General features: G+C 32.9%; 3 protein-coding genes across 3 annotated transcripts; all 3 read right to left on the minus strand.

Moving 5' to 3' along the window:
• Positions 1-2,594: 2,594 nt before the first annotated feature.
• On the minus strand, positions 2,595-4,721 carry LOC21410679 (3,9-dihydroxypterocarpan 6A-monooxygenase). The gene is made up of 2 exons (XM_010113119.2): positions 3,813-4,721; positions 2,595-3,230 (listed from the first exon to the last, which is right to left on the minus strand). The coding sequence occupies exons 1-2, from the start codon at positions 4,716-4,718 to the stop codon at positions 2,595-2,597; spliced, it is 1,542 nt and encodes a 513-aa protein (XP_010111421.1). The 5' UTR covers positions 4,719-4,721.
• A 1,683-nt stretch (positions 4,722-6,404) lies between these two features.
• LOC21410680 (cytochrome P450 93A3) lies at positions 6,405-8,707 on the minus strand. The gene is made up of 2 exons (XM_010113120.2): positions 7,802-8,707; positions 6,405-7,037 (listed from the first exon to the last, which is right to left on the minus strand). The coding sequence occupies exons 1-2, from the start codon at positions 8,702-8,704 to the stop codon at positions 6,405-6,407; spliced, it is 1,536 nt and encodes a 511-aa protein (XP_010111422.1). The 5' UTR covers positions 8,705-8,707.
• Positions 8,708-14,268: 5,561 nt separating this feature from the next.
• LOC21410681 (cytochrome P450 93A3) lies at positions 14,269-18,117 on the minus strand. Its single transcript, XM_024175344.1, has 3 exons — positions 17,665-18,117; positions 16,446-16,931; positions 14,269-14,907 (listed from the first exon to the last, which is right to left on the minus strand). The coding sequence occupies exons 1-3, from the start codon at positions 18,115-18,117 to the stop codon at positions 14,269-14,271; spliced, it is 1,578 nt and encodes a 525-aa protein (XP_024031112.1).
• Between the last annotated feature and the right edge of the window lie 5,249 nt (positions 18,118-23,366).

Here is a 23,366-nt window from a genome sequence, read left to right on the forward strand (position 1 = left end):
TTTTATAAACTATCTTATATATAATTATTTTCATTGTACTCATTTTTCTTTATTAAGGTTTTTGTCTCACTGGTTTTTTAAAAAAATATTTTTAATGAGACAAATATTAAAAAAATTGTTTCTATATTTTTTCATAATTCAATTAATTATTCAGACTTTTATTAATTTGTATAGAAATTTAGAAACAAATATTAAAAAAATAAAAAATTAAAGATTAAGATGGGCATATCCATCCTAACTCGTTGATGAGCTCAAATGGGCCGGTCCGTTCACGGCCCAACCTGACCCATGACATGACTTGACTTAGCCCCTAGAAAATTAATCCATGGTGTGGACCGGGCCGAAGGTTGTTCTTATATAAGTCGGCCCGGCCCACGTAGGCCTTCTTGCAACTCTATGTGTGGGGCCTGAAATAATTGCTTTTGCTTCAGTTCATTTATTTTTCGTTTTACTCTGTTTTGCACGTCGTTTCCTTGTTAAAGTTGTGTTCCAAAACGCGCGTCGTTTCTTTGTCTTGTTTAAACGCTGCGTCATTTAAGTTGAGGATACAAATCCTGGAGTTTATATGACGTGGAATGGTTGTATTCTGATAGTACGTAGCTCTATAAGAGTATAAGGTGCATAAATAATCATAGTGTTCCAATGTTAATCGATATTCAGTATGGTTTAATTTGAGAGCTCGTGGGAAGTTTCTTTTCTTTTCTTTTTTCTTTTTAATCTCTTTCGTTTAAGGAACCTTCATAAATAGATTAGATAGTACTCATTTTTGTTGAAGATTGTGGAGCCTAATCACGTTGGAAGTCAAGAAAAAAGTAAGATTATAGTAGATAGCTAGTAGCTTTTCTCTATTATTGTTCTAATGCTTTGTTTCATTTCTACACCTTGCATTTTGATATTTTAAACATCATACACTACATTATGAGACATATCAAATTTACACCTTTATGTTTCGAATTCATACTACAGTAAAATCAATATAAAAAATATTTTAGGACTAAGAAAAAATATTATTTTAATGAGATTATTAATTTATCGATAAATACATGATAGATAAATTAGTTGGTAAATAAATATTTATTAATTTAAGAAGAGTTTTATATTTTAAAAATATGTGTCATTTTAGTACATGTATTATTCTTTTGATCAAAATTCATGTATGAGTTATAAATAAATTTTTAAATAAGTGGATGTAGTCAAAATTAATATGTTTATATATAGAATTTCAAGTATATAATTAATGCTATATACATGTACATAGAAGCTCAAAAATTAATGTAAGTATAGTGTACATAGAATGACAATAAATACATATATAGACATAAAATTGATGTACATATTTTTTAAATTTAATACCTAGATGAAAAGAAAAAGTTGTTAATATGATGAATTCTATATGTTATTTATTATTATTTTTTGTATTTAATTAATTATTAATTTATATTTTCATTGGGCCCTAAAAGAAATCGAAAAAAAAAATTATTATCTTATTCATTTAACGAGATTATTAATTTAGTACATTGACTCAAGCGGAGACTAAAAGATTTTATTATTTAATCGAGCTAATTAATTTATCGAACATTCATTCCTCAAAGGTGAATTTTGACCATCATGGGAAGTGATAAATAGAATGGATATAAAGATGCCAGCCAAATTATTCTGTGTTATTAATATCATTGATATTTTTTTCTTTTCTTTTTTTTTTCTTATTTGAATCTGTTTTGGTTGTCCATGATCAATGATCTTTTATTTGCCAGTAAAATCACGTTATTCAAATGCTTGGGACCTGCAAGATTTCTGTTTTCCTGAGACGTTCATTTGCATTGGAATTTTAGATAAGACAATAAAATGGTTGTGATGTGATATTTACTCAACGAATTGCACGGTTATAGATTTTTAGAGTTCTATTAATTATGGTTGAGATAGAAAGTCCACAAAGAGTTTTCTTAGCCGCCTCCCCTATTTGTACTTTCTTTCAGTTTCTCATTCTTTTCTAACTTACTAAGGTCCCGTTTACTTCGCTGATTCGAGTTTAGAATTTGAGTTTTTCTACAGTAAAAAGCTCTCATAAACAATCACATCTAACTTTTTTACTACAGTAAAAAGCTCTCACATAAAGTCACATCTTAACTCGAATTCTAAACTCAAATCAATGAAGTGAACGGGACCTAAAACTCTATTTTTTATCCTCTCTATCAGTTGCCTAACTTAAGTGTCCGAATTTTCTTCTGCAGGTACACCCCAACACCCGGCAATACCGACAACAGACAAAAAGATGGAGAACGCAAGACAAGGTGCTCTTCAGCTTGCAAAGCTCAATAGACCAAAAAGTGGAGACAAACATATTTTATTTGCATATCCATTTTTTTTTGTTTGTTTTTATTTTGACAAAACATATAAACTCCATTCATTTTACTGATTCGAGTTTAGAATTTGAGTTTTGTTACAGTAAAAAATTATCAAAAACAGTCATATCTAACTTTTTTATTACAGTAAAAAGTTCTCATATAAAATCACATCTCAACTTGAATTACAAATTCAAATCAGCGAAATGAATGGGCTCGTGTATATATATGTTATTCATATATACATATTGATCAAAGTGGCATTGGACATAGCCTAGCAACTGGAACAGAGACCAAGGGATGAGCCCTTTGGAGAGTCAACCCAGGTGCCTCTTCCATGTCAAGAGTAGTGCCATTTCTTCCATCAACCTTCCACTCAAAGCACTGAATCATTGAAGCAAGAGTTGTCTGAATGACCTGCATAGAAAGCGAGGTTCCGGGGCATAACCTTTTTCCGCTCCCAAATGGCAAAAGCTGAAAATGTTGTCCCCTCACATCCAACACGGTTTTTCCACCGCCTTCTTCGCCAAGAAACCTCTCCGGCTTGAACTCAAGTGGGTCTTCCCAGTACTTGGGGTCTCTCCCGATAGCCCACGTGTTGACGAACAACCGGGTCCTCTCCGGGATTTCATAGCCACTAGTTGTGCATTTCTTGGATGACTCTCTCAAGATCATTGGGCCTGTTGGATGAAGCCTCAATGTCTCTTTCATTATGGCTTGGAGGTAATGAAGGTTAGCAATGTCTGACTCTTCTACTAGTCGGGTTTTCCCAACCGCATTATAGATTTCTTCTCTTGCTTTGTTCATGATATTTGGGTGGTTTATTAGCTCTGCTAATGCCCACTCTATTGCTTTGGCAGTTGTGTCTGTCCCAGCTACAAACATGTCCTGAAAATTCATGTGTTGATAGCTTTGTTAGTTATTTATAATTTCTTTTAACATGTTTTTCACTTGACACTAGAATTTAGGAAATTGACAATTACCTTCATTTTTGGAGGTAATTAAGAGAGTTCAGAAAGCAAGACCCTTAAAAACCAAAGCTCCAAATTAATGAAAAAGTCAATATTTAATTCTTAAGCAGTTTTATCAAACAGGACAAACAGAGTATTTATAATTTCTTTTAACATGTTTTTCACTTGACACTAGAATTTAGGAAATTGACAATTACCTTCATTTTTGGAGGTAATTAAGCGAGTTCAGAAATCAAGACCCTTAAAAACCAAAGCTCCAAATCAATGAAAAAGTTAATATTTAATTCTTAAGCAGTTTTATCAAACAGGACAAACAGAGTATTTTAAGATGGCAACTAAAATACTTCTCTAGCATATATCCAACTACTAGTTTTCTACTTTGACAATTTGTTATGCATTCAACAGAAAAACAACTATATTATGAACTAGATACTCTTCTTTATAGATCAAGTTCATTGTTTGACGAGATCAATCAATCTAGGGTTGGCTGAAACCTTACCATTATGAATGCTTTTATGTGGTCCTTCTTCAACTTGATTTCTGAGTTCTCACATTCTTGTATATCAAGTAAAATATCAAGCAAATCCTTGACTTTTTCACTTCTACCCTTCTCCTCCTTCCTTGCCTCTTGATGCTCTTTTATAATCTTCTCCATCATAGCATCAAATCTGTCATGAATTTCCTTACACCTCTTCTCAAGACCTTGAAAATCAAAATTCTTACAAAACCAAATATACTCCGACAAGTTAAATCTTCCGGCGATCTCGGTTGTCTCTCTCACCAACTTCCTAATCTCTTCGGCTTCATTGTCATCATCGGAACACTTTTGGCTCATAGTCATTCTCGATATGACATTATTCATTAGCTTCGCGAGCTCTACATCGACTTCAATGGCTTCCTTTCGATCCGCCTTTCTGAGCATCAAGTTCATGAATCCTTTAAGCTCTTCATGCCTAATGGGGAGAAGTTGGTCCATTGTTTGGCCCCCAAGAAGCTGAGTCATGGATATTTTCTTCATAAACTTCCAATAAGGTCCATAAAGTGCAAAAGTAAAATCAGCTGAGGGATAAGAAAGGTTCATAATATTAATGAACTGAGGGCGGTCCAAGAATGAAGATTCATTGGTCTTAAGGAACTCGTTGGCCATTTCTAGTGATGAAACAACCACACAAGGGACATAGCCAAGAGAGATATGAATCAAGGGTCCATATTTGTTTGACAGTTTTTGGAAACTTTGGTGTGGTATTGAACCAACCAAGTGAAGGTGTCCAATGATTGGAAGAGAAGGCGGACTCGGTGGAAGCCGAGCCTTGGTCCGAGCTTTGGCAAGTATGGCTCGGGCCAGGACGGTTGAGACTAGACAGATCACAAGGGTGAGGATGATGTAGCCTTCAAGATCTTCCATGGATGAGTTTTTTGGTAAACAAATCAGTTGTTTAAGTTAAAAGGATTACTCTTAAGAAAGGAGTACTTAGTTTTTTTATTGAAGAAAAAGAAGAGGATAGTCTCAAATGGACTTATAGTATAAAGTATTCTTTTCGACATTTGTTTTGTCTTTTTTTAAAAGCATTAGGTAGTGATCTAATGCCCAAGATTAGCCTCAATGTTTAAAGTAAATATATATAAAAAATAAACATAAAAGAATAAAAAGTAGTGTGGACTTTTCTTGCCAAACTAGTGCTAACCGTAAAAGATTAAAAAAAATAATCATGACAAATATCGTTTGAAAGTGCATGACTCAAGATTTTTATCATTTACTCTTGATTTATAATCTTTTTAGTTAAATAATTACACTAATAAAAGAGTATTTATCAAGAGTAAGGAATAAAGGTTCTGACTCATACACTCTCAAGAGTAAATTCTCTATTTTTTGCTTTAAAAAAAATTACTTTTCTTCTCATGTAATATCCTATTTGTAGAAGTTGTGATCATCAAGGCATACTTTTTTTTCCCATAGAAAAGCAAATAATGACGGGAATTTTCACTATTTTTATTAGTAACTACATATTTAGTATCTGAGAGTTTCTTCGGTAGTCCACGTTATTTGTAATTCTAATTTTTTACTATTAAATATGATTAAAATTACATTAGATAGAAAAAATATGTAAAACAAACAGTTTTTGATATAGATCTTATGACTAAAAAAATAAAGAATTACCGATAGTTTATTTTAAGAACTACTAAAGACACTCCATTCATATTTAGCTTCTAATCTTATGTAGTAGATTTTCTTTTTATATGATAAATGTAGTCGGTTACGCATTCCAATTTTGTGATATTATATTTATCTTGTTCGAAGTAGAATATTATGTGACAAATTCATTAATAATTTCCATTAGCCGACCATGAGGGATGTTGGATACATACCTTAGCAAGTGCGACGAGTTCACTGTTCACGAATTAAAAACCCCTTTGTATCTATTTGAATATTTGCGTTTGGATTTTACTTCCGATTTCTTGACTTTGTCATTTCTTTTCTTTCAAGTTGTTGAACGGGTCAAAATAGATCACGGTGGGTACGATAATTTTGCAATTATATACATAAAAAAAGTCATATGGGAACTATACTTTACATGGAATTATAAAATGCAAATAAATTTCTATGCAATATACTATATAGTATATGAAAAATGAAACTACCTTTTGCAATTATATATCTCCTTAACGTTTTAAATTCATGTTCACTATTTTTTATTAATTTTCGTTCATTTCACCGATTCGAGTTTTGTTATAGTAAAAAGCTCTAAAAAACAGTCACATCTAACTTTTTTACTACAATAAGAAACTTTCACATAAAATCACGTCTCAACTCGAATTAACGAATTAAACGGGCCCTAAGTATCTAACTTCCTATACATTTTCTCAATTCTTGAGGCAAAACATACCATCTTTATAATTTAAAACAATCACTCATTTCAAATGCCATATAAAATTGAATTTTGATATTAAGAGCACCTGACACTTATTAATAGAAGGTGGATCCCACGACATAACACCTATAAATGGAACCGGTCTTATAAGTGCTTGTATTTAGTACCGGCGCTTAGCACCGGTAGTTCCCCCAAGTATTTTTTCTTTTGTGAAAAATGTTTCATATTGGCAGTGGACTGAACCTAGCAACCGGCACACAAACCAAGGGATGAGCCCTTCGAAGAGTCAAGCCGGGTCCCTCTTCCATGTCCACTATGCCATTTTTCCCACCAACTAATTTCCACTCAAAGCATTGAATCATGGAAGCCAGGCTTGTGTGAACTACCTGCAAAGCAAGTGATGTTCCTGGACATCCTCTTCTTCCACTCCCAAAAGGCAATAGATGGAAATGTTGTCCTCTCACATCCAATTGGCTCTCTCTACTGCCTTCTTCACCAAGAAACCTCTCCGGCTTGAACTCGAGCGGCTCTTCCCAGTGCCTCGGGTCCCTTCCGATAGCCCAAACATTGACAAACACCTGAGTCTTTTCCGGGATGTCATAGCCATTGATTGTGCATTTTTCTGAGGACTCTCTCACAATTAGTGGGCTTGGGTGAAGCCTCAGTGTCTCTTTCACTGTGGCTTGGAGATAAGGAAGGTTCACTATATCTGACTCTTCTACTAGTCTGCTTTTCCCAACTACAGTGTCTATTTCTTCTCTTGCTTTGTTCATCATACTTGGGTGGTTTATTAGCTCTGCTAGTGCCCATTCTACTGTAATGGCTGATGTGTCTGTCCCAGCTGCAAATATGTCCTGTCAAAAAAAATAATAATAATAGTTATAAAAATTCGAGTAAATTACATTGTTGCATTCTGAACTTTTTGTTTTTCACATAATAGCACTTCTAAACTTTCAATTTTAGCTAATTACATTATGAATTTTAAAATCAGTAACAAGTGCAATTTACTTTAATAATTTTACAACCTTCTTAGTTCAGTTTTCTATTTTTTTTTTCTTGTAATGTCAAGCACTCATCACCAAGATCTCCATTATTGCAATTTCAGCCACGTGATATTGTAAGTGTATACTCTTGCACAATTAAAAAAAGTAGAAAATAGAAATCAATTTCAAGTTCCTATAATCTCTGAAATAGTCAGTTCTGGCTAGGAATTTTGAGAGCCATATAGAATGATCCCTCATATATGAATATCTATTTGTTTACATGTGTCTTGTTAATACTACTTGAAGCAATAACAAATTTTCATGCTCAGAATATTAGACCAAGATTTTTGATTTTCTCACATAGTATATAAACATTTTCGCTTGACCTTGTACGAACGATCAGCTCTCTGATACCACTTATTGGGAGAGACACCACATGTAAAATTGACTAACATATTTCAGGATCTCAACTTGACCTAAAAGTTTAACCTATTAGGTTTTGGATCTTGGGTCCTTCATGCATATAAATCATTTTATATTTTCATCTACTTTTCATGGGACAACACATACATGCACTTTTCTCAATAAATACACACATATAGTATAATGTTTGTTGATTGTTTCATAAAACGTACCAGAATGAATGCCTTAATGTTTTCTCTTGTCAGTCTGATTTCTGAGCTCTCGTCCTCTGATATATCAAGTAAAATGTCAAGTAAGTCCTTCACTAAATCACCCTCTCTCTTTGCCTCTTTCCTTGCCTCTTCATGCTCTTTTATTATTCTCTCCATCATGGTGTCAAACTTCTCACGAACTTCCTTAAGCCTTTTCCCAAACCCCTGCAAGTCCAAGTTCTTACAAAACCAGATGTAATCTGACAAGTTGAATTTCCCGGTCAGCTCAGCAGTCTCCGTCACCAATTTCCTCACCTCATTGGCTTCACCGTCCTTCTCGGAACACCTTTGGTTCATAACCATTCTTGATATGACACTGTTGGTTAGTATAATGAGCTTTCCTCCAACATCAACTGCTGCATTTTCTTCAGCCTTTTTCAGCATCACACGTAAGAACCGCTTGAGCTCTTCGCGCCTAACGGGGAGAAGCAGATCTAGTGTTCTGCCACCAAGAAGCTGAGACATGCAAAGCTTCTTCATGAACTTCCAATAAGGTCCATAAGGAGCAAATGAGAAGTCAGCTGATCCATAAGTGATGTAGTCAACAGCAGCCGTCTGAGGGCGGTTCAAGAACGAAATTTCTTGCGTCTTAAGGAACTCCTTGGCGATTTCTGGGGATGAAGCAACCACACAAGGAACAGAGCCAAGGGAGAGATGGATTAAGGGTCCATAGCGGTTGGAGAGTTTGTGGAGTGCTTGGTGTGGTATTGGAGCTAGAAGATGAAGGTGTCCGATGATTGGAAGGGCTAGTGGGCTCGGCGGAAGGCGAACCTTGGTTCGGTTTTTCTTGAATATGGCTCGGACCACAATGGTGGAAACTAGCAAGACTAGGAAAAGTGTGATGTAGCCTTGAAAGTCTGCCATAGCTGAACTTTTAGTGAAGAAAATAATGAATGAAATTATATGGGGCAGGAATGCTTTATAAATGAAGAACCAAGTTTTCCTTAATATTTAAAACAAAACAAAAAAAAAGAAAAAAAAAATCCAGAGGCCTGCTGCAACAAACAAAGGAGAAAAATAATGCAGAAGCTTTGACTATTAAATAAATACTTTTAATAGAAGCAGTAATCACTCCAATGAAACTAAGAATTAGTCAATATGCTAACTACATTTTGTATGATTTTATATTTAATCCTATTAATTCAATTTCACATCCCAACAATATACAATATTAACTTCATGTTTTTTATTTCATTTGTTAATACCTGCATTAAACCTTGTGGGACAAGCCGTCCTTGATTAGTGCATCTTAGGAAACGCCAATCAATATTATAAAAACTGTGTATTCTTTACTTAATATACATTCGTCTGCACTTGTTTGTTGCCTTGTAAATACATAAAGCCTGCAATTAATATTTGTTGTTTAATCTGAAGCTCACATCATCATCTGTTGTCCTTAACAATTTGGTACGAAAGTTAGGTCATCTCTCCAAGTATTGACACTTGATGAAGATGTTAGAGATTTGGTAACGATTTGTACGTATCTCCATTTAGTATGATAATATTGTCCGCTTTGAGTTTAACCCCGCACTGTTTTATTTTTAGACTTTACCTTAACAAGTCTCATACCATAAGGAGATGTTGTCCACACATATAATTCATTACTTATAATCTTCGCAATGCGATTACACAACTTATCTTGTCTTAAGTCTTTAACCCTTTTGCCTCAGATGGCTGTCTAAGTTTTTGAGTAATATTTCCTCTTTTACTTTGCCTAGGCATCAGTCAAATCACAATCTTTTAGTTTTTCTATTTCCAATCAAGTTTGTGTTGGCCCAAAATCTTTCAGAAGATATTTGGTTCATGAATTAGAATTTTGTGATTAGAACTATTTTTGATTTACGTGTATTTTTTGTGAGAGAAAACACTATAGTGAACCATAAACCATGATTCAAATCATGGTTTGAATCCTCTAACTTAGTTTTCTTCGTATGTCAAGGCAACATGAGGATTTCCTTAATCCTAAGCTTGGGATGTTGGACTTTCATAATCTTACAGGCAGACTTTAAATACTATTGACTTGGAATTAAATTTAGCCAATTATTATATATACATATATAAAGACAATTTTTAAATCAGAAAACTTGAGGGAATGGATTAAGCCTGGCCACTGGAAAGCAAATGAAGGGCTTAGCCTTAGGAAGTGACAATCCAAACCCCTCTTCCATATTCACAACGCCATTCCCGTCTTCACCAACCTTCCAATCAAATCAATGAACCAAAGCTGCCAAGGACCAACAATGCGAGATTAGCTTCGGGACATAGGGCCAGTTTGGTAGTGTTGTAAATTATGAAAAAATTACTTTTAACTGTGCTGAAAGAAAAAACAGTTGTTACAAAAAATAGCTGAGTGTTTAGTAAACTATAATTATACAAGTGTTGTTGGTTCCAAAAGCAGTGTAATGACGTTTGGTAAATTGTGAGGTTGAATTGTTGTAGGTAGTTAAGATGACCGTAATTGATAATATTAAATTAATATATAAAGTAATTAATAATTAATAATTATTTAGAAATAAAAATAATATATTAATAATATAATAATAATGGACAAATTATCATTAATGAGTATATTAGTAATTAAACTATACATACAATAAATTAATATGCTAAACAATTAAAAAATAATTAGTAATTAATTATAAGTAATTACTATGTTAGTAATGCACTCATATTTATTAGATTATATGTAATTAATTAGTGTATTAAGAAAAATAATTTGTATATACATAACTTATTAATATTGGTAATTATTCTTTTTACAATGATTAATTACTAATTAACAATTATTAATTATTATTGAGTAATATATTACATATTGATAATTATAATTTAATATTAATTATTAGTCGAGTAACTACTATTTATTTTTTATTTACTAACTGTTACTAGTTAATAGATTATAATTAACATAATATATGATTGATATATTAATAATTATTTATTTATTTAATAACCTATTATTACTTGTCTTATTGTTAATATGTTATATACTTAATTTTTAGCAATTAATCTTTAACTAAATAAATAATTACTATATTATTTATTATTTTATTAACAAAATTAAAAACTTAATGTAATAAATTAATATTTAATTAATAAGTAACTACTATTTATTTATTAGTTATTAAGTATATCTATTTATTAATTATTAATTATTTAATATAACTTTGTTGATAATCATTAATTATACTATCATGATTCCCACACAATCTAAATGTCAAAGTTGTCTTTAGACTACTCCTGATTTTAGCTGTGAATTTTTAAAAAATTCTTTAAAAATCACTTTTTATGGTTTTTACTAAATATCATTATGAGCTTTTGATTGCTAGAGAAGTGATTTTAAGCTCCAAGAAACACTACTAAACGCACCCATACTCTTCTTCCACTCCCAAATGGCAACAGCTGAAACTGTTGTCCCCTCACATCCAAATCTCTCCTTACATTACCATCATCTTCGAGAAACCTCTCTGGCGAGAACTCATGTGGGTTCTCCCAATGCTTCGGGTCTCGGTTTATTGCCCATAAAGTGATGAAGAGTCGAGTGTTTGCTGGGACATGGTAACCATTTATAGCGCACTCCTATGAGGATTCTCTGGCTATGAAAGGGCCTCCAGGGTGAAGCCATAGTGTTTCCATTACTTTAGCTTGTATGTAAGGAAGATTTGGAATGTCTGATTTTAGTGGTTGGAGGCATTAGATTTTAGTCTCATTTTGTTATTGAATCCAGATAATTGTTATTGTAATGCTCTCTAAATCTCGAAAGCATGATTATGTATAATATTCGCATCCCGTCGATGTATTATTATGTATAATTATTTTGGACATTTGTTTCTTGTGTGAGATTTTTATTTGTTGACATATTATTTTTGACTGAATATATATTTGTTGTTTGATTTGTATTGTCCAAGTGAGAGATGTTGAAATATTTGTATCGACTAGCACAAATCATAATTAATTCACTTAAATATGTCACAAATTTAGAGCATGGTTTTATGGAAAATTATATTAAAATATGGTTTATGGCTTTATGCATGGTATTATATCAAGGACCATAATAGGATGAATAATTTAATTTTTAATGTGGTTAAGGCCTTTGAATACAATCTCTCTAAATATTTAGTCAGCCCATTAGGCTAAATTCTCTCTCCATCAAAATTTTGGTTAAAGCCCAACAAGACCCATATACTTATTGGGGAGAAAGAGAGAAATAAGTCAAGACTTGAGATGAATTAAAATTAATAGGCTAATAGTTTACATAAGTTAATAAATATGTCAAATTACTGTTGTCGTCCATAACTAGTCTGGTTATGAACCATAACTTGACAAGTTATTGTTCATAACTTGTCTGGCTATGAACCATAACTTGACAAGTTTATCCATAACTTATCTAGTTATGAACCATAACTTGACAAGTTATGGCCTATTAATTTCTATAACTAAAAATTGACCTATATACTTTCTTAAGCTTTTCATATTGATCTATTTTCTACTATTTCCCTACTTATTGTTGCAGTCAAACATAAGAGAGATTTTTGTTCTCCTTTTTGTGTATGTGGTCCGAATGTGGCTGGTTAGGAGAGGGGAACAAGAGGAGAGTTCAAAAACACTTCAAGCTACTTGTGGTGTTCTCAGGTTGCTGATCGGATTCCGGCCGGCTGTTAGTGATTTCCGGCGGCCGGTGACGTTTTGATCTCATTTATATGTATTGAGAACCTAAAATTTCTAGCATTGACGGCATGAAAGAGCTTGAGAAGCTGTGTGGTTGTGGAGATTATTCTACTAAAATCTTACTCGGAATTCCATTGAAGACGTTAGATTTGCATCTCAAGTCTGATGATGCATTTGAAGAAGAAGAAGAAGAAGAAAGACGCTGGGAAGATATAGAGGAAACAGAAATCATTGTATGAGTGTGTTGGAGATGATCTGAAAGACGGATATATATTGGTTTTCCTGTGAAGATGTGCATACTAATTTTGTTAATAACATTTACTTTGTTACTTTTTTTCTAATGATGACTGATTTTTCTTTTTCCGTTACGGAGATATCTTTTGATGTGAAATTAATTAATTGTTAGTGATTATTCGTATTAACATGTAATTTCTTTTTATTGTACATACATTTACAAATGTTTGTGTTTTCATTGCCGGATGATTTTTGGGTAGACTTCTTGATCTCACAACCTGAGTACTGTGTAAATCATAATCAATACTGCATACAGAAGAAGTTCATTGTTCTCTCTATAATCAGGTCAATCCAGATTTTACAACTTATATATAATAAGAGATTTTTTGATCAATTTAAATAGGAATGAAACAAAAACGCTTCATAGCATAATTCTTCTCCCAAGGGACAGAAGTTACTAATAACAAGTTGTATCTCTAGCTAGGTTGTGTGAATGAAATAATTTATTTAGAAAAATTATGTAAATGGCCATTTTTTTTACCACTTTTTCTGTTAAATGGACAACTTTTATTTTTTTGACAAATGGCCAAATTTTTTTATTTTAGGAAAATAACCACTTTCCTACCGTGTCAATGAGTGATTAACCGATATACTATTAATTTACTTATGATTTACTCAATGATTCTTCATTATTAATTAATAAAATCAGTTCATAATCAACCAAAATCAGTTAATAATTAATCAATTTCAATCAATAAATTACAGATTTATTACTGAGTCAAGAAGTGGTTGACCACAAAGTTATTAAAAAAAACAACCATTTTTCTAATTTTATAAAATTTTGACCATTTAATAAAAAGACCACTAAAAATATGGACATTTACCTATATATCACGTTTTTCTCTTAGAGATTACTTAAAAGGATATCAATGTAAAGTATATTATCCTAGCTTGTTTTAGGATACACAGACATCTAACCTGGCCATTCCAAACTGCAACGAAAATTTTTTCCTAAATTCTAATATTAGAAAAAATCCTAGTCCCACATTAATTTAAATTATTCAAATAAGAAAAGCATTAGCTCTTATATAGTCTCTTAGGGTCTTTTTTTTCCTTTTTCCTTTTTTTTTTTTTTTTTGCTATCGTTTTTATGTTAAAGCCTTTCTCTAGGATGTTGTGCTTTTTCTATCTTATATCTAAAAGTGACTAACGATAGAAATGTAACCATTAAAAATTCACCCAATAAATATGTATAGATATAAAAATTTCTTAAAGTACAAAAATTGACGTAGAATATTTACGAATTAAACATGGGAGATATTTAAGAATTTTTTCAATACATGATGTATATTATCCACACCACCGCCACTCACATTCGCAAGTTATTTTTTCACCAATCACCCACATATATACAATAATGTCCCCAAATATTAGATTTACATAATAAATACTACATATAATTTTACATATTAATATATATGATTGGTTGAAATTTAACCAATATTATTGACACGATTTTAAAATTTTTAAACTTGAGGGAATGGGTTGAGCCTGGCCACAGGAAAACAAACCAAGGGCTTAGCCTTAGGAAGTGACAATCCAAACCTCTCTTCCATATCCACAACACCATTGTCTTCCTCACCAACCTTCCAATCAAAGCAATGGATCAAAGCCGCCACCGTCGTCGGAACGACTAATAGCGCGAGATTAACTCCTGGACACCCTCTATTTCCACTCCCAAACGGCAACAGCTGAAAGTGGTGTCCCCTCACATCCAAATCTCTCTTTTCATTGCCATCCTCGTCGAGAAACCTCTCCGGCGAGAACTCGTGCGGGTCATCCCAATGGTTCGGGTCTCGGTTGATTGCCCACGTGTTGATGAAGAGCCGGGTATTGGCTGGGACATGGTAGCCATTTATTTCGCAGTCCTTAGAGGATTCCCTGGCTATGAAAGGCCCTCCAGGATGAAGTCTTAGGGTTTCTTTCACTACAGCTTTTATGTAGGGAAGGTTTGCGATGTCTGATTCTTGTACCATTCTATTGTTTCCTACAACTTGGTCTACTTCTTGCCTTGCTTTGGACATGGCGTTTGGGTGGCTTATTAGCTCGGATAGTGCCCATTCCATTGTCACCGCTTGGGTTTCGGTCCCAGCACCAAAGATGTTCTGCGTATATATGCGGCATGTTTGGTGGACTATATTAGAGTATTGCATTGTATAGTAATACATTAATATAATATTTAATATGACAGTATTGCGTACGTTAACATGAATTGTAAGATAATACGATTCATTTCGTATTACTTTATGCCAGATCAGTGGTCGGAGACCAGGATCTAGGTGAGGGTCGAAACTCGGGTGAGATCGGATCGTGATCGACTTAGGGGCCAGAAACAAGGTTGGGGTCAAGATTGGGTAGGAACAGCGATTGAGGTCAGACTAGGCCATGGGTCAGGTTCAGTCTGACAAGAAGGCCAAAGTCAGGTCATGATGGTTAGGATTCATGTCAAGACAAGACCAAGGTCATGGTCAGTCCAAGGCTAAGATCAAGTTCGACCTGTGACCGAGGTTAGAGTTAAGTTGGGGTCGTGCCAAGATCGATATCAAGGTTGGAAATCAATTTGGGAATAAATAATACAATGCAATACAATCTAAAAGTGCATACATTAGATTATTAACTTCTTTAATGTTTTATCACTGTAGTGTATTGTTGATAATATAACACAATAAAATACATTTTGTACACTACAATACAAGAAAAGCTATAAAGGTTATAGAGACAGGTGCTAATTGAAAAGATACTTTTTATGAGATGAGAGAGAAGGACAGGTATCCAGAACTCTTAATCCTAAAAAGTTGCTACCCTTACCCCATCTTGCTCTGACATGTATATATATATATATATATATTCAAAAACCTAAACAACCCATTAAAATGAAACTAAAAAACAGCAACATCGAGACAGAAAAAAGCAAGATCTACACCCAACAACAAAGATCAAAAAGGATGCTTCATTAAACCTACTCCTAATCGGGGAGTCATACTAGCTATAGCAATAAGAAATTAAAAAAGCAGTACAGATATATATGATTTGAGTATTTTGTTTCTATTTATGCATTTTCTCAATCAGACGTACACATATATGTTTTGCGTTTCACGTTTTTGTTAGCTTGTGAGAAAAGGGAATAACATATTGTATATATGTTGCTAAATGCTTTTGCTGACAACATACACTTAAATTTTTCCCACGTACCACCCAAAAAAAAAAAAACATGGGACCTAGTTAGCAGTATTTTTTTAGCAGTACGCTATATATATAACCCAAGCCTCAAAAAAAAATTTATTAGTATTATCATTCTTATTGCTGTTAAAACTATAATTAGTAGTGTTATATTAATCATGTATATTTATCAGGACGCTCACATGTTAAATTTTTTAGAAGTGCCAACTGATCATCTTGTAAAACCTACTACAACTCTTACTCACCATGTCAACTTTTCATCACAAGCCAATAAATCTAATATCAGGTTCTTTTCATAGGTTTGAATCGCAATTCAACCTTTTTGCTATAGTTTTTTTCTCACAAAATTTTGAATTTTTTCAAACTTTCTATGTAAACCTAAGAAAAGAACGGCCCTTACACAAAGGGAGATAACGTATATATGACCTAGAGACTAGACGATAAGGAATAAATGCATGCTTACCATAACGTAGGCGTTGATATTTTCTTTAGTCAACTTGATCTCCGAATCCTCATCTTCGTAAACATCAAGCAGCATATCAAGTATATCCTTAACTTCTCCATTATCATTATCCCCACGTGTTTCCATTCTCCTCCTCTTTGCTTCTTCATGATCTTTAATAATCTTCTCCATCAAATTATCATATCTAGCCCTTACCTCTTTAAGCCTTTTCCCAAACCTCTGCAAATCAAATTTCCTGCAAAACCAAATGAAATCTTGCAAGTTCAACTTCCCAGCAAGGTCACACATCTCGTCCACAACATACCTCATCTCGTAAGCTTCGTCTTCGTTTTTCGCGCACTTTTGTTTCAGTGCCATCCTTGAGATGATATTGTTTGTCAACCCCATGAGTTGAGCTCCGACATTGATTTCCTTTCCTTCGTCTGCTTCCTTCAGTATAGTTTGTATTAACTGCTTTATCTCTTCCCTTCGGATAGCTTGGTAAACCTGCCATATTCAATACAGTTAAACTTTTTTTTTTTTCTTTTTGCAAAATATAAATCTGGGAAGGGGACGACTAATATTAGTACAAAACATATATGGTCGTTAGCAAAGGAACTCCCGTATGCTAATAGAAATAATCGTTGAGACCCTACTATCCGAATCTACCTCTCGGTGCGAAGCGTGTCACCCAACTCTATCAAATGTGTCAGCGGTAAGGAGACATGAGTTTGTGGTCGCAGGCGCTGGCATTTAAGACCCTTAAGAAAGACCGCCCAACCCTTTAATCTTTGACTACAAACCTACTAGGGTAGTCTATTGCCGCTAAGCCACCCGGTGGATGGTTAATTCATGTTAACATATTTCTAAGATTAAATACTGTATATATGGCTCATAAGTTGTAACCAAATTTTGAACTGCATTTTTTCTTTAATTTATTTATTTATATATATATATATATATATTAAGGGCATATATAGCTAGCTAAGCCTGCACCATTTGTATACAAGTACAGACAATATCACTGAATCTTTTGTATGACTGAATATATAATGCCACATCACTTTGACTTAGAAATCAATAGAAATTAGTGCACATGTTACCATTATAAAACAAAATGTGCAAAACGAATACTGTATTGGTAAAACCAGGAAAGTACTTCATGATAGAAGCTCACTGTGTCCAAGAATAGATAAATAAATATAATCAACAGTTTCCCAAAGTTTACAACAGAAATTACCTCCATGATAGAAGCTCCAAGAAGCTTGGACACAGTGAGCTTCCTCATGAACTTCCAGTAGCGTCCATACGGCGCCACCGAGAAGTCGGAACCACCGTAGGTTAGGTAGTCAAAATTCGCCCTCTGTGGACGGTTCATGAAGCAAGACTCGTTGGTTTTGAGGCATTCTCTTGCTATCTCCGCGGAGGAGACGAGAAGAGAAGACTTGTAGCCGAACCGGAGGAAGACGATCGAGCCATATCGGTTCGAGACCTTGCAGAGAGCTTGGTGGGGGAGTTTTCCGAGGAGGTAAAGATGGCCGATGATGGGAAGCGCCGGTGGGCTTGGTGGAAGAGGAAGAAGGGACTTGGTTTTACGTTTGCAGAAAAATATTATGGTTTGGACAAAGATTGTTAATGAGGCTAGGGCTAGGATAATTAATAGAAGAAAAGCGAAGTCTTGGAGATTAGCCATTAAATGAAGATTATTATGTTTGGGAATGTTTTTTGAGTGTGAAATATTGGTGGTAATGAGTACTTATAGAGGGATTTGGAACATTTTTTTTTTTTTTTATGGTGATTGCTTTTTTAATTATTTTGTGTACTGTAGCCTAAACATTTTAGTGGTTGGCTGGGGCGTAGGGGGCATATGCCCCCTAGAGTTTTGACTTTTTTTTTATGTATAGGTTTAAAAAAAAGAATTTTTTAATCCTTTCTTTATTAACAAAAATGTATGGATGTCCCCATTTAACAATTTAAAAGTTAATTAAACCAAAACTTAATTACTTTAGGGGAAAAAATCCAATTATGATATCCTTAAATCCATCACACGCAATCTTAATTTAATCTATTAAGAGAGAGAAGGAAAGGTGAATGCAAAGAGTAAAAGACTTAAAAGTCTGTAGTGGAAAATCAAAAAACCAAAAACCAAACACAAAAACAAAATAAATAAATAAGTGTAAGATTAATTATCAGGAAAGAAAGAATTAAGACATTCATTGAACAACATTTGAATGCAACAAAAAAAGGTATAACACTAATAATTCATCCAAATGTGATGGCTGTCTCTCTCTTTTTTATTTTTTTCTTTTTGTTGCTTTTGCAATATGATCTGTGCCTTGTTTTAAAGAACACGTATTCCTTTTCGTTAAAGTGTTGTATATTTTTCAGATTTGTTAGACTCTAATCAAAAGGCATGCATCTTTTCAACCGTATAGGATATAGTAGAATGCTTAGATGGGGAATAATTACAAAAGTAATTCCCTTTCATTTCTAATATTATTATAAAGATTAACCATCCATTTTTTTAGAATTACAATTCAATCCCTTTTAGATTGAGGCTGTTTACAAAATTCACCCCGGACTTATTGGTTGTAATCAAAATGAGTAAATGTCTTTAGTAAATCCTAGTGAACTTGATCATTTTACAATAATCTTGCTATTATGTGTTCGTTAATTACGAAGTAATAACTTCAACAAATTTAACTTATCATTCAAGAACCGCAAGAGTCGTGATCACGTTTTGAGTATCAATCAATCCCTAGTAAGATTTGAAAGCTTTCGCCACCAACTACTAAGAAAATTTAAAAGTGAGAGTTCCAAAGAAAAAGAGAGAGAGTAGGGAAGAAGGAGAACAATTTGGTCGGTTACCGAAAGCGCATTTTTGGTCAACCAGCTCTTAAAATACACTCATGCGCTCTACATCTACCAATCTACACGGTGGTGAAGTCCGTGTTGGTGTATCCTTCACTTTTTTTAGTCATAGGTGGAATAATGGGGATCATTCCGCCAAAGTTGGTGTTTGTTTGCCCCACCCATCTATAGATTTGTGTGGTTTTGGTTGTTTTTATTGATTTTAGTTGTGTTCCCCTGCCAAGCTCTAACCTTGTGTGGTTTTGTTTGTTAGTCTTGGTTGTTTTTTCCTATCAATCTCTAGATTTGGGTGGGTTTGGTGTTGTTTTTTATCTTCTGTATTACTTTTAGCCATATCTCCCGCTTCGGCGAGCTAAATCTGGAAGAATACAGGTTTTCAAAGATCGGTCTTTGCAAAGAGTTTGCCACAGGCCATTTGAGAGAGCCAACTGTAAAGGGAGAATTAAAAGAGGCCTAGAGAAGTGCTCGAAATTGTATCCACCATCAGACCTTGGATCTCTGTACTAGGACGCCATCAAATTTACTAATTTTAGTTTTGTTGTATTAAGTTTTTTGTATTGAGGTTTCTATAAATTCTATGTTTTGTTGCTAATGAAATATTGTTTTGCATTAAAAAAAGTTTTCGCCCCCCAATTACAGGATAACCAAGTGATGTTTACTTTAAAGGATGAAGTTATAATACCCAAAATAAAATGGTTGGTTTTTATTATAATTAAAATGTTAAAAGACAATTTCGTAATCATACATGATCCATTTTACAAAATTATGTAGTTTTTCACACATTAATTATCTATTTTGTGCTTTATTATAAGTTACCGGACTCTATTGTGTGCTTTATTATAAGTTACCGGGCTTCATTTATACTATAGTCATATATCAAATTTAAATATTAATGGTTTTTATTTCAAGTTTTGTATTTGTACAAAAATTCTAGTTTACCTTTCTTTAAAATCCATTCATGCATGATGCATATAAAGTCTATGATACAAAACTTTCGGTTACTTGACGTAAAAATTTAGCATTTTCGTAGTATAATTATTTATCAATCATAATCAATGTTACGACCACGGAACTAATAATGTGATCCCTACTTAATTTCTTTAGGTTTCATTTTTTTTAATCTAAATTTCGTTTTAATTTCTTATTTAAACTATAAATGTTCTTACTTTTTCTATCGTGCACTTTTTTAATTTCTTTTTTTTGGATCCGTGCCATAAGTGTTCAAGTTCTTTAGCACAACTCCAACTATGCTAGTCATTTCATGTTTTTATCCAAAATAACTAATGATTTTTTTTAAAAGTTTTCTCCACTTCAATCATTAGCTAAATAGTTAGCTATTTTGACTAAAGCATTTTCCACTAGCTAAATATAGCTAGCAAGAAGTTGCTAGCTATTTATTCTTTTATTATTTTATTCTTTATTTTGACATAAAATAAAAATTAAAAAAAATTATTTATATTTTAAACTCAAAAAATATTAAAATATTCTATGTTTAGTTAAAATAGAGAGAGTGATTAGAATGACTCACTAAAAAATTGCTAGCTAAAATAACTTTCTAGTCATTTTAACTAGAATTTAGCAAAAATTTAGAGAGGTTTTCCTTGGAGATGCTCTTAAATGCTAGTCACCATTTTTTGGCTGAATAACTGGGCAAGGTAGGGGTCGGTAATAATATCACGTCCCCATCCTCATTCCCCAAATGATCCCCATCTTCATCCCCATTCTCGATTAAATGAGTCAGGAATTCTCTGGTAGTGAGACTTTTTCCATACGCGCCCTACTCCTCATTTAAAATAATTATACATTTAGAATTGTAACAAAATTTAAAACACAAATGAAGTATAAACTCGGAGACAAGACTGTGTCCCCATCTCTAATTATTATCCCCCATCGTCGACCTTTTCGAGGAGGATTCCCGTTCCGTTATGTTTTATTAACCTCTTTCACCCTTTGCATGTTTACGAAAAGTTTTAATTGCTCTTAGGGATTTATTGGCCTCAAATATAACTGTGAAATTTCTTTCCTTTTCTTGGAAGAACAAGCTTTCTATTTTTATATTAACATTTTATTTCTTATGTTTTGATAATTCCTTGAAATAAATAATAGAATAGGTTATTATAGTATCGTGAACCATATTGTATTAAATTAATAATGTTTTGCATTTAAATTAGAAGATTTGTTATTAGGAAAAGATTGTTAATACGTAAAGGAAAGAAATGATGATAGTGATAAATAAAAAGATATGATCAATATATCAAATTAGTACATTGATTATTACTGATATTGCAATGTAAACATAGTCGAAATTTTTGTTCTCCCTCACATACTACCAACGTCTTGCGGGCATGGGAGTTAATGTTACAGTTAATATAACTGCTGTAAATAGGATTTCATTTAATCATGAACTAATCAACAAATTCAAAAAATAAATAAATAAATAACATCCTCAACGAGGCTTGAAGAAGAGACTTACGTAACGGCACTTCATTTAGCTATATATTTTACGTGTTTTTTTTTCTTTTACAATTCAAGAGCAGTACTACAGATCCATTAAAGGATAAAGGGAGATAAGAGAAAAAGATTACCTGACTTCGTAAAAGTATTCCTTTTGAAAGAAGAAGGAAAAAAAAAAAAAAAAAAACACTACCATTTGACTAGTTCTAATCCAAAATTTAGAAATGTATGGCCTACTATTAAGGGATAAAAATAAAAAGAGACTCCACTTTAAGGGGTAGTACTACCGATGAATTTATTAATATTTTCGTATGTACCTATTACAGTAAGAAAACTTAACAGATACATCGCAAATAAATACAAATATCTAGTTTACTAATGTACGAATGTCCCTCTTTTAATCCTTTTTAAGTGATAAAATAATTAACAGATACGTTGCAAATAAATTCAAATATCTAATTTAGTATTGTACGAATGTCTCTCTTTTATTTCTTTTTAAGTGAGGCAAAATTTGGGACAAATCTATAAGAAAATATGATGAAAATTATATAAAATAATTAACAGACACATCGCAAATAAATACAAATATATAGTTTACTAATTATGTACGAATGTCTCTCTTTTGATGCTTGATATGGTGTTTACTGTTTGTGCTGCTAAATGGTCTGATATCAACAATTGAAGTTGTTGAAGGCTATTTTCTTTTGAACTTGGGTATAGAGGGATTTGAGTTTTATAACTCGTGATTCAGTCAAGTAAATTACTTGTAGGCTATTTCTGTAACCATCTATACACAACCATTCCAATATAAGCATAGCAATTGTATGAACATAATATCTTTCGCCATCAAAAAGTGAGATTAATTAGTAGTGTCATTTTATCGTTCAGAAGAAATTCTGAGGTCCACCAATGAAATGAAAAAGTCTTGACTCAATTTTTATTTAAAGAATGAGTTCGGACAAGTATTATGGATCCAACACCGCACAATCTACCGGTCAAACAAGACTTTTCATATTAGGATTGCCATATTCGAATTACATCTTAGAAAGTGAAAAAGGACTTATTGCTGCATCAACCAATATTTTAGTGGTTCAATTGTATGTAAATTAACTAAGATAAAAGCTATATGTCATATGATATACAAAATTTGATATGAGATTTATCCATATTTATAAATACATTCGTGCGCACACACATATATGGAGATAATGTTTAAAAAAAATGGACCTTTCAAATATTGTCCCCAATTAATTATAAACGTATAAGAGGAGGACCTTCACATTACATCGAAAAGCGTACGAAAATGATAAAGAATGTCGATGATGAGTTTTTGGGGAGTCATAATATTTACTAGGATTGACCAATTAATTTTGCACAATTTTGCGTCCTTCGGATCAAGAATCTAAGTAAGAAGATTGCATATAATTTTCTGATCTTTCTCTCTTAATCACGACTTCTCAATTATTTCTCTAGTGGAAACAAAATTTTACGCAAGCATCTGTATCGTAGATGTCTTATTGGGGCCCACCACATTAATTTGTTTGCATGGTATTTAAATATTGATTAATTTTCAAATCGTATTATTCGTACTCTTATTTTACATTATACATATGTATC

The sequence above is a fragment of the Morus notabilis genome, unplaced genomic scaffold (genome assembly GCF_000414095.1).
Source record: "Morus notabilis unplaced genomic scaffold, ASM41409v2 Scaffold78, whole genome shotgun sequence".
Classification (NCBI taxonomy): Eukaryota; Viridiplantae; Streptophyta; class Magnoliopsida; order Rosales; family Moraceae; genus Morus; species Morus notabilis.

Excerpts from the sequence above, each read along its gene's own strand:
- LOC21410679 (XM_010113119.2), bottom strand. The coding sequence starts at position 4,718 with ATGGAAGATCTTGAAGGCTACATCATCCTCACCCTTGTGATCTGTCTA. Across the intron at positions 3,231-3,812 it reads ACATAAAAGCATTCATAATG|GACATGTTTGTAGCTGGGAC; the intron begins GTAAGGTTTCAG and ends ATGAATTTTCAG.
- LOC21410680 (XM_010113120.2), bottom strand. The coding sequence starts at position 8,704 with ATGGCAGACTTTCAAGGCTACATCACACTTTTCCTAGTCTTGCTAGTT. Across the intron at positions 7,038-7,801 it reads ACATTAAGGCATTCATTCTG|GACATATTTGCAGCTGGGAC; the intron begins GTACGTTTTATG and ends TTTTTTTGACAG.
- LOC21410681 (XM_024175344.1), bottom strand. The coding sequence starts at position 18,117 with ATGGCTAATCTCCAAGACTTCGCTTTTCTTCTATTAATTATCCTAGCC. Across the intron at positions 16,932-17,664 it reads TTGGAGCTTCTATCATGGAG|GTTTACCAAGCTATCCGAAG; the intron begins GTAATTTCTGTT and ends TGAATATGGCAG. Across the intron at positions 14,908-16,445 it reads ATATCAACGCCTACGTTATG|AACATCTTTGGTGCTGGGAC; the intron begins GTAAGCATGCAT and ends ATATATACGCAG.